The sequence below is a fragment of the Alexandromys fortis genome, unplaced genomic scaffold, assembly GCF_014885135.2.
Source record: "Alexandromys fortis isolate MF-2015 unplaced genomic scaffold, M_Fortis_MF-2015_v1.1 scaffold_237, whole genome shotgun sequence".
NCBI lineage: Eukaryota > Metazoa > Chordata > Mammalia > Rodentia > Cricetidae > Alexandromys > Alexandromys fortis.
This window is the reverse complement of record NW_026068137.1, coordinates 623,510-635,067: the sequence shown is the minus strand read 5'-3', so window position 1 is coordinate 635,067 and position 11,558 is coordinate 623,510. Positions and strand designations below refer to the sequence as shown.

The following is an 11,558-nucleotide window of genomic DNA, read 5'->3' as shown; positions in this document are numbered from 1 at the left end:
CCAGGGTCTGGAGTTGTATCTGGGCTGGGTTGTGGTCCCACGCCTAAGGGACAGGGGGCGGAGTGAACGCAGAGAAGGTCAATGGCACGGTGTTGTGCAGGGCGGATTAGGACGTGCCAGGGCGGCCAATGAGCTCTAGAAGAGTGGCTTGCGGACCCTCCCTGGGCGGCGCTCCTCTGCTCGGAGGTACCGCCCTTCCGGCAAGGGACCCCTCCTCCCCCCGTTGGACCACCGACCCACGGCTACGCCGCTGCTCAAGCAATGCGTTCTCCCGATTAAAAAGAGGGGGTGGTTTAGAAGGTGCCAGAGGAATGAGGCAGGTGGACGCGATTGGGCTACGTTCTGAGCAAGGTTCTAGGACTGGGATCGCATTGGCAGCAGCAGGGCGTACACCTATTCCCTCACCTGGGTCAGGTGCGTGCCCGTTGGGCGGGTCCTACGGGATAGGCTGGCCAAGGAGAACCCTTCCTCTTCCTGGGCTGCTGTGAGGAGCTCCGGCGTCCTGCGGAGCGGCGGGCATCAGTGAGTACGGGTCTGAGCGGCTGGGGCAAGTCGGTACTGTGGTCACTCTTACAAAGCGCTTTGTGAAAGGCAATGAAGCAGACAAGTCCCTGGGTTGTCTGTGCGCACGCACCAAGTTCACACTCCACAGATCCTTTGGCAAATCCTCAGAACTCAAGAATAGTTCCTACGCTCTCGGTCGTGAAGGTTTTGGTTGACTGTGAATGAACCACAGTCGTTGTCAAACCCTTTACCGAACAACGCCTCCTGCATTTCCAGTTTTGAAGACTGATTTTCATTTTGTTATTATTTCTCTGGTAGCTGATATTTTACCACCTTGGGTTTCAAATTGTTTTGAGAAACGGCATCCTGTGTACGTGACACAGATGGGAAGAGCTGCACCTTTGATGCAGAACCGAGATTTGTGTAGGGCTTTCGTGAAAACGGGGTCTCTGGGAAGGGATATTCCCTTAGGCAAGGGTCTCACAGGGGTTTGGGGCTTCCAGAAGAAGAGGTGTCAGGTCTTTCCCACAGGGCCACTGGTTCTGCAACGCCCTGATAAGGGGGGTGGGGTGGAGAGTGCCCCGGGTGCTGCGCCTTTCAATGTAATGCCTTGTATGTTCCTTTTTCGAGCTCTGAGCAGTTATCTCAACTGTGAAATGTGCTGTCTTCACTTCAACAAATGCTACCCACTGCCCCGCTAAGGCAGAGCAGGGAAGAAAAACTTGAGAAGCCACCTTCATCCGCAGGAATGCCCTGCCCTGCTCTGTGTTTATCAAGCGAACAGGTTCTGTGGCTCAGGTACTTCCATGAGCTATGAGGAAATGTTTGGATTACTGAGTCAGTAAAGCTGCACACAAAGTTTAGAGACTAACAGGGCTGGTTTTAAGGTGCTGTTTTATTCTACTCTGCGGCCTGTTATTGAAATACCATAGTAGCATCTGGCGGTTTGTAAATTGCTGTGTTGGAGGTTCAAGTGGAGTAAGTAGTAACTTCCATCATGTCTATGGCATCTTAATTAAGGAGAAATTGTTATTGGGTCTCTATGTTCAGTTTTTCTGAAATGAGTCAATACTACTCTTCGACTTTTTTGACTTTAAAAAAAGTTAAAAAAAACTTCGATACATTTATTCTTTTTATTTTTATTCTCAGATTTCTCCCTATTAAAAAAATAAGTATTTAGTGTTTCAAAGTAAAAAGCTGATAGTAGTTAAAGGTAAAATTTGCATACTGTGAGTACTAAGAGCCATAGGTCCTTGTCTGTTCACTGAATTGCAAATGGTGGTGGGAAATGATAGGATTCTTGTTTAAGGTCTAAAACAATTTTTTTTTTTTTCCATTTTTTTACAAATGACAGATAAGCATGTATCTATGATCCTGTCCTAAGTCAACAACTCCCTGAATTTCTCTGGGCAGCAGGTAGAAGGCAAAGATTCTCTGTCTGTTGCTCCCAGCTCTATTCCCATCCACAGCCAGGTGCGAGAGAGGGAAAAGCAGTAAAATTTACTGAAGGAGGTTCATGGTCTGTCCAGGAACAGAGGTTCTGAATTACTGATTTGACAAACTTGGTGTCCTTAAGACAAAATAGGCAGTTAAAACTCAAGCCTCGGAAAGATTGCATTGATCTAGAAACAAAGGTGGAAGCTGCCAACATCAGTGTTTTAAAGCTGGGCTCCGCAAGAAAGGCAGCCCTTCAGAGTCTCTTGAGATATTTGACTTGTTTTTAGGACGGTTTTATCAACTGTTCTGAATAGTATATAAACCTAGTTGTGCTCTTAGTCCTTTGATGACTGATTTTTATCAGCTTAGCAAATTATCCTTGCAAATTAAAATTTTAAGACATGGATTAATACAGAATGAAAATTTAGAAAGCCACTTTTAGATATCCCTTTCCTATATGGACTGTTTTTTATATTCTGTTGATGTTTGTTTTTATTTGTTTGAGAGCGTTGATGTTTTTTGAGAGTTGGTTGTTGGTGCTATTAATTTATGATCTCATACACTAATAGGAAAAGAAGGAGTGGACCTTTGATCTCCAGGTTTTTTGTCTTGACCCTGGTTCTAGTTTCGAAGTAGTGATCAGCTTCATTACTCCAGTGGAAATTTATTCAGAGTAAGATATGAATGACATTTTTTGGCCCCTATCCTGAGTTATTAATAAATTGTCAGTATGTAAAATGATTTCCAGATCTTAAGTTCACTGAAGCTATAAGGTTAACAAAGCAAAATTTTCCACCCAACTTTTATTTTTATTTTTATTTTTTTTATTTTTGGATTTTTGAGACAGGGTTTCTCTGTAGCTTTTTTTGGTTCCTGTCCTGAAACTAGCTCTTGTAGACCAGGCTGGCCTCACAGAGATCTGCCTGCCTCTGCCTCCCGAGTGCTGGGATTAAAGGCGTGCACCACCACCGCCCAGCTCCTCCCAACTTTTAAAAACTCTCCTTAATATATCAATAATTTGACATTTGAAAATTCAAAAATATTCAAATATTTTAGTTGCTTCTGAAATAAATTTACTTTCTTGGCTTGAAATTCTGTATTCACTTTTCTCTTCAGAAACGAAAACCTTATAGTTTGCTTGACTTTGGAACTGAGCGGCTTTTCTGGGTATTCAGATCCCGATTGCGATGTGAAGGTGCGGAGATATTGCGGTCACTCAGCAGGACCATTGACAGGATGTCCATATCCATGCTCTGTTGTCGTTACAGCAAAACGGAAACGTGAGAGGCTCAAGATTTGAGGCTGAGTACAGGAACTAGGATCTCTATCCAAAGCTTCAGTTCACACCTGTTCTTTCTGACAGGAATTTGCTGCCTGTAACTGATCAGGCAATATGATCTTACAGAAAGTTCCACAGAATCCCTGGTACTTCTGTAATTCAGCTGACTTGCTGAAGCCCTCCCTGGAACCACATATATCCTAAAGCAACCCACCCTGATGCAAGACGTCTTAGGGGAGAAAAAGTCTCTTTTCTGCTCGCAAGTCCATGTTGCAGTCTGTTGTAGCAGAGAAGTCACAGTAGTTGAAAGCAGTTGGTCACATCGTATCTGTAGTCAAGAGCAGAGCGAAACAAATGCATGAAATCTTGCTGACTTATTTTCCCATAGCTTTCTCTTCTCTTACTGTTCAGGAGCCCCCACCTGGGGAATTGTTGAAATAGGAGCGGCGGGGCTGCGTCCCCAACACCCCGGCCGCTTGGCTAGCTCATGCCCGAAATAACAACACACAAACTGTATTCATTTAAGAACTGCTTGGCCCATGAACTCTAGCCCTTACAGGCTAATTCTCGCACCTGGACTAGCCCATTTCTAATGATGTGTGTAAGCACCCCAAGGTGCGCTTACCGGGAAGATTCTAGCCTAAGTCCATCGTGGGTTGCAGCTGCCTGGGAGAGCAGAGCATGGCGGCTGTCCGGTCCCTCTGGAATCCGAGCAGAGTCTGACCTCACTTCCTCTTCCGCCCAGCATCCTATTCTGTTTATTCCGCCCACCTATCTTTTAACCTATCAGGGCCAGCAGTTTCTTTATTGCTCAGCCAATGAAATCAACAGATTGATACGACACTCCTACATCAGGGAATAGTGCCACCCATAATAGCTTAGCTAAGACAGTTCCCCTCAGACGTGCCCTGATCTAGATAATTCCTCTTTAACACTGTCTTCCCAAGTGATTCTAGATTGTGTCGAGTTGAAAGTTAAAACTCACTAGCGCGTTAACCAGTGTATTTGAAGAACAGCTAGAGATACACAGAGCTTAGCAGGTTCAAGGCACAGGTCAGTCCAAGGCTTGTCTCCAAGTTGCAGGTCTGTATAAGTTGGGAACTGACGGCAAGGAGGCTTGATTAGAACTCCCATAGAAGCGAATGTGCTAAGCTGAAGCTCTGGAAACAGGAGATTTTCATCCGTCTTTCCTATGTGTGTTCACCAAATGGTCAGATAATAAGCAGATGGATTCTGCTGTATCATGGGTTGTTGTGGGAATTCATTCAACAATAGCCTTTGGGGGTACCCGACTTAGGAGAGTGATCTTGTCTTCAGTCCACTAAGACTGGAGACCCCTGTGGCCGCTAAAGGCTAAATTCATTCTCAAGGTGTCTCTGAGTTTCAAAAACCCTGCGTGAACTCACACCCACACCCAGACAGACAGGACAATGGGCGTTACTGGTATTAGATGCCTCAGCTTTTATGTTATCCAGATGAGGGGGTTGGATCCTTTATTGGTCTGATGCATTCTTAAGGTCAGGAACCTGCTTTTCCGAGCTGCTTTATCTGTTTCATCCACGTGTTCCCAATCTACGCCAGTCAGCTCATAGACGGTACTTCTTAACTTTGCACGGATAGTTTATCAGTCTGCCTTGTTGTTGGTTCTGGGAAGTTAACGGTATCTACATGTTCAGATGTGTTACTGAAGTGTCGTCCTGGCTCATGCATTCAAAATGGAATCAAACACTGTTTCAGAAGGAAGTCAGCCAGGACATGGCAGAGCCTGAAGCTACCGAGCCACCCAACATGAAGGAACTTAGAGCATGGCATAACCTTCCATTCATAACTTGCCACTGTCAAGGTGGCTAGCACTTTTCAAACTACTAGAAGTGACTGAACAGGAAGATGTAACCTGGAACCTGGAGAAGGCAGTCAAGGTGGACTTGAAATGACAGTGATGATGCAGATATAGACAGGGATGTCCAATGTGCTCAAGGACTCAAAAGATGGCATGAATGTCACCAGGAAAGACATGGAGAGGAGAGAAGCAAGCAGAATATTTGGAGCTGAAGGCATAGCATTTTGAGGAAAGAGTTCCCTGTTGCTTAAAGGGCATATCTGAAAGAAAAATAATATTGTGAACTTGAAGGAATATCAGCCACATGCGGAAAGAGACAAGGGGTGGTATGGGCTGAAAGAAAAGGACCAAACCCTCAGTGACACATTTGGGGAAAAAAATCAGATAAACAAATAGATCTGGAATTGGAGAAGCAAAAATAGAGGAGGAGATTTTAAGTGTATTATAGGAAATGATGCCCTGTGGTTTAAGATGATGCCACTGAGAAAATGGTCAGACGAATCATTTTGATAAATATTCGATGTATGTATGTGTATATATACACAAATACCTATTTATATTTGGGTGTTAGATACTCATTATATGTAAGGATAATTTACAAAAACAAGACAATACACATTTTTAAATGGGCAATATGTTTTTTTAACAGAACCATAACAAATAGAAATAAGCACTCTGACCAGGGTACCAGGTAGGCTAACTGCGAATCTTCTCCTTTCCCTCTGTGCCTCCAAATACAATCTCTCAGTCTCATCCCCAACTCTGCAGGAAAATACCTGCTGCAGCCTCCCTTCCCCACTGTCCTCATCTCCAGTGGCTCACACAGATCTTCCCCTCCAAACTCCCCCCCACACCCATTGCTTTGCCCCAGCCCCCAACCTCAAAAGTCTTTCTTTGGGAACCTGCAGGCCATTATGACCAGGGAAGCAAGCCAGCTAACAACAGATCTTCAGGCTAACAACAGATCTTCACTGCTCCCTTTAAAGTCAATCCCCAGCCTCATCCTCAGTCCTGTACCAGGCCGTCTGCTATCACGTCTCCTCACTCTGCTCCCATTCCCAGATAACTAAACAGATCCTGGTGGAACACCGTGCTTTCTGCCTTCCTGTTGACCCCCTCAGCTACTCACCTAGTCCATCCCCATTCCTAAGTGTCAGCTCCCAATACTCAGAAACACAGTTTATCTAGAACCCCAGTGGCCTCACCTATTAGGACCCCAGAAAAATTTCATAGCAGGCAACACTGCCACTACATTCTCTGCTAAGAAACAGAGAGGAAACAAAAACCAAGGAGCAAAGCCCTCACCCAACAAAGAAGAGGACAGATATCAGCACCTTGAATTACAGTCTTCCCAATCCCGGATGCTTATTTGCCCCTGTAAAAACACAATAATGGCCAGAGAATATGTCTCCACTAGAGAATAGCAACCCTGCCACAGCAGGTCCTGAGTATTCCAACATAGCTGAGGCACAATAAAAGACCTTTAAACAACCTTTACAAATATGATAAAGATCCTTAAATATGAAATGAATAAATCCCTTAACAAAAATTTATGAGTGAAGGAGATGAATAAAGCTGTTCAAGACCTGGATGATGTGGGATGGCCCTCTGTATGCTATGAATATGTTTTATTACCACTGGTTAACATAGAAGCTGATTTGAACAATCAGGCAGAATAGAGCCAGGCAAGAAATTTAAGCAGCGATAGAAGGAGAAAGAAGGCGGAATGGGAAAATACCAGCAGCCCTCTGGAGAAGCGAGATGTGAGGTAACAAGCCACAAGCCTTGTGGAAAAATATGAAATAATAGAAATGGGTTAATTTAAGTTGTAAGAGCTAGTTAATAATAAGTATGAGCTAATAGGCCAAACAATTTGTAATTAAGCCTCAGAGTGGCTCTTCAGGAATTAGCAGGCAGGAGAAAAACCTCCAGTTACACCTGAAAGTAAAACTAGAATCAATAAAGAAAACCTAAAACTGAGGGAAATCTGAAAATGAAAAATTTAGAAACTCAAGCAGGAACCACAGAAGCAGATTTCACCAACATAATCCAAGAGATGGAAGAGAGAATCTCAGGTACTGAAGACATGATAGAAGAAATGGATACGTTGGTCAAAGGAAATGTTAAATTAAAAAATTCTGGAAACAAAACATTCAGAAAATCTGGGACATTATGAAAGAATTAATAGGAATACAAGAAGGAGTAGAAACCCAGCTCAAAGACCCAGAAAATATTCTCAACAAAATCATAGAAGAAAATATTCCTAACCTAAAGAAGGAGATGCCTGTAAAGATTCAAGAAGCATACAGAATACCATATAGCCTGGACCAGAAAAGAAAACCCCCTCAGCACATAATAATCAAATGCTAAATGTACAGAATGAAGAAAAAATATTAAAAGCTGGGGGGGGAGACTTAAGTAATATAAAAGCAGATCTATTAGAATTACACTTGACTTCTCAGTGGAAACTCTTATAAGCCAGAAGGGATTGGACAGGTGTCCCACAGACTCTAAGAGACCATAGATGTTAGCCCAGACTATTATAACCAGAAAACTTTGGAGAAAATAATATATTCCATGATGAAGCCAAACTTAAGCAATATTTATCTACAAATCCAGCCCTACATAAAATGCTAGAAGGAAAACTCAAACCTAAATAGGTTAACTATATCCAAGAAAATACAGGAAATAAAGAATCGCAGAAAAGTAAAAAAATGGAAGCATGCACACACACCCACAAATAAATAAATAAGTAAACAAACAGGAATCAATAATCTGATCTTTGATATCTCTCAACATCAACGCTCTTAATTTCCCTATAAGAAGACTCGGACTAACGAAATGGGCAGTAAAACAGGATCCATATTTCTTCTGCATCCAAGAAGCACATCTTAACATAACCTCAGGGTAAAAGGATGGAAAAGTTATTCCAAGCAAATGGACCTAGGAAGCAAGCTAATAAAGGCATTTTAGTATCTGATAAAATGGACTTCAAACCTAATCAAAAGAGATGGGAAAGGATACTACATACTCATCAAAGGGAAAATCCACCAAGATACCATTTCAATTCTTAACACGCTTTGTAAAAGAAGCACTGGTTCAGCTTTAATCCCGCATTGGCCCTCACACTGATCGTAGTTTGGTAGTGTGAATATAATTGGACCCCCAAAACAGTAAAGCATTACTGCACAACAGACCATCATCATGGGAATATTTATAGCAGTTTAGTTTGGATTAGCCCCAAGCTGGGAACAACATAACTGTTTCAGAAAATATGGAGGACTAAATTATGTTCTCACATGTAAGAATACAGCCTGGCAGGAGACAAAAAGATGAATCTCTGATCTCTGCCCAACATATATGATTCCCACTCATTTTATGGTGTATCAAATAAGGTAGTTAGGAAAGGTTGGACTCTTCTGACTTTCACTTATGTGAAATTCAAATACAGACAAAACTGATAGAGAGAAATCAGTTTGATGCTGCAGATGGGCAAACTATTAGTGTTTAAAGGAGATGGGACTATTGTACGAACTTCATCAACAAGACAGGTAAATTTGAGAAGCAATATTTAAATACTCTGAAATAAAACTAGGTAATAAAATGCAGAATGCCACGCATACTGTTGAGACGGAAAAGGAGTACAACACACAGGATATGCAGTTCATTTTGCTTTCGTAAACTGAGGATGTACCTCTCTACCCAAAAGTACCATTGACAGTTTTTGGGATGGAGTTTCCCATAACTTTATCCTTACTGATGCTCCTGTGTTGGGCCACAAAGAACCAAAATGTTAGCTTCCAAGGAAAACAAGCAAGACTCTGCCATGGCTCTAGTTCAGTTCCCACTTTTAAAATAAATTACATATTTCAAACACACCAGCTGCCAAAGTGCATCCATACTGTTTAATTTGACAGCTCTATACTTTGCTAAATGAGAGTCTTTTCCTCACCTGTATTACTTGGTCATTCCTTCTGTTTTTAGTGTGCTTCCATCACCAGGTGAAATGGTGGTATGGATGTCCTCAAAGTTTCCCATCTGAACTATGTGATGACCACAGACAATCAGATAAGGACCACTGCTGGTGAGCTCACCTGGACTTTGTCCATGCTTAGGTTTGCTCTTCCAGAGACAAGAGAATGGTCCACTCTAGCACCAATTCTAATTAGTATTAATAATAAAAACCCAGAGTCAGATGTGCGGTTAGTGCTAAAAATCTGAGGGGCAGAACATCAGTCACTAGAGCATTTTTTTTACCTCTATTGCCCAGACCAAAGGGGCGATCCTGTCCTCAGACCACATCTCCAGACTCCCTCTGTCTCCACCAAACCTCAGACTGCCCTAAGCTCTTGCCTTTTCCCTCGTTATATTCCTCTCTCTGCCCAACCATATTCCTTCCTGTCTCCACCTCCCTAGTGCTGGGATTAAAGGGTGGGACTCCCAAGAACTGCGATTAAAGGTGTGTGCCACCACCACCTAGCCCCTAGTGGCACACCTCTGCACTCTGATGTTCAGGCAAGCTTTATTTGTTAAAACACAAACAATACCACTACAGTCTACCTTCTCCAACATGCTGTGGAGTTCAAGAGTTGCATACATCCTATTATGACAAAAACACATTTGCACTGGGAATATAAAATGTTGTATAAGAGCAGGAATATATTGCTGGACATACTAACTCAATTTCTGTGTTTTACTTGTGACGGCCAACCATCTCCAAAATTTCTGATGAGAAAAGCCAAACTGTATCAAACTGTATATCCATTAAAGACAATTGTGAAGTGTATCTTTTGTTCATGCTCAAATTCAATTTTTATTAACACTAAGGCGATGTAATTATGAGGAGAAGATACTTAGTAAGGAGAGAAGGCTAGTCAGCGTTCATCTAGGATACCAAGATCCTATATTTCCATAATTGGTGAGAGTTTGAGTGTTTAGTGTTAGCATCTGCAAGATTTCACAACTTAAGGAAACAGAGATGAGCTAATCAATAAATGAGGCCTCAAAGTCATTCTCTTTGGTAACTTTTGACTTTAAATACTTAATCATATGAGAGAAGAATGAAGCTGAAATACATTTGGAAACAGATTTTTTTTCCCCTAATGTAGTATTTTTTTTAATCTTTCAGTGAATAACCCTATACCTTCTAATCTGAAATCAGAAGCAAAGAAGGCTGCCAAGATATTAAGAGAATTCACAGAAATAACTTCCAGAAATGGACCTGATAAGATTATTCCTGGTAGGTAAATTTCTAAATATGCTTGTCTTCCATATTGCTTAGCATCTCTCCACAGCTGTCCTATGGAAATAAGCAGACATTTAGACCACCCTCGTCTCAGCCCTCAGAGGGACAGCACTGTGCAGGCGCTCTTCTGGTAGACAGACAAAGTGCTAGTCAACAGAAAAATCCTCCCTCACTTTGCTTCGAGGTGCCAGCCTAAACCCTGGAGTCTCTGCTCCCTTCAGTTTTTTTAAAATTCAATTTGAGGGGAATTTGCAAACAGACTTTCAAAACTACTCACTAACCTCTCAGGTAAATTTTTATGATTCAAGCTTTTTAAAGCACTTCACAATTTTTTTTTCGCAAATAGGGAAATTGTATTTACAATAGCAATATCTTTTATGTGTGTAAGCACATAAAGAGATATAAGGCACTAAAGAGAATTTGGTCTGTACTTCTGATGAATTCCATAAGTGGCTTCCTATTCTCCTAAATGACGCTGTTATTTTTGTCCAAAGCCATCATCAATGATAGCGTTAACTCTGAAATGATACACAGCAGGTGCTGAGGGTGCGGCTTTAACTCCTGTGTCCACACATGTGCTGATGTCGCTCACCAAACTCAGGTCTCCCTTGCCACTAAGCAGAGTGAATAAGGGTGATGCTGTGGCTTTGGTGGATACCTGCAGTTATAGCTCTCATTTTAAGTGAACTCTGAAATGGGAACAAACTGGTATTGTAAGGAGAATTAGAGTTTCAGTATAAAGTAGTAGTTCAAACAGATCATGAGTTTAAAAGAAAATCTTTCGAAAAGACGAATCATTTAATTTTGTTGTCAAATCCAAAATTTCTTATTAATAATGAATTCAGCTATATAGCTCTAATATCAAAGCTCAGTCGCCAGCGGCCCCTCAGTCATTGCTATTTTGTTTGTTTGCAGCCCACGTGATTGCAAAAGCAAAAGGACTTGCAGTGTTGTCTGTGATTAAAGCTGGATTCCTGGTGACAGCCAGGGGAGGCAGTGGGATTGTCCTGGCGCGTCTTCCAGATGGAAGTAAGTTGGTACTGGTGGAGACCTTAAATCTTCTGTGTTCTGTGTTCTGCATTTCTCTTATTGAATGTGAGTTCTTACTCCTCAATTTTGTGGAAAAGCCAGTTTCTTCTGTTTATGAATGTAATATGTAAACTTCTTTGTTTTTCTGGAAGATAGTGACATTTGAAGACCTACCCCGCTCCTCCTAGCCGAACCATGTTATAACATTTCTTTTTTTTAATTAA

At 41.9% G+C, this 11,558-nt stretch overlaps 1 protein-coding gene across 3 annotated transcripts in view; it reads left to right on the top strand.

Moving 5' to 3' along the window:
• The first annotated feature begins 51 nt into the window (after positions 1-51).
• The window catches only part of Sh3yl1 (SH3 and SYLF domain containing 1), a 40,025-nt gene continuing 28,518 nt past the window's right edge, over positions 52-11,558 (top strand). Inside the window, exons 1-4 of one of the 3 annotated variants that reach the window (XM_050126542.1) lie at positions 1,238-1,302; positions 3,058-3,221; positions 10,189-10,299; positions 11,221-11,334. In XM_050126542.1, coding sequence (XP_049982499.1) covers positions 1,253-1,302; positions 3,058-3,221; positions 10,189-10,299; positions 11,221-11,334 — 439 coding nt within the window. In that variant the 5' untranslated portion in view covers positions 1,238-1,252. Of the gene's footprint in view, positions 523-1,237; positions 1,303-3,057; positions 3,222-10,188; positions 10,300-11,220; positions 11,335-11,558 lie in introns of those variants that run through there. The other 2 variants (XM_050126543.1, XM_050126544.1) reach the window with 2 other exon arrangements.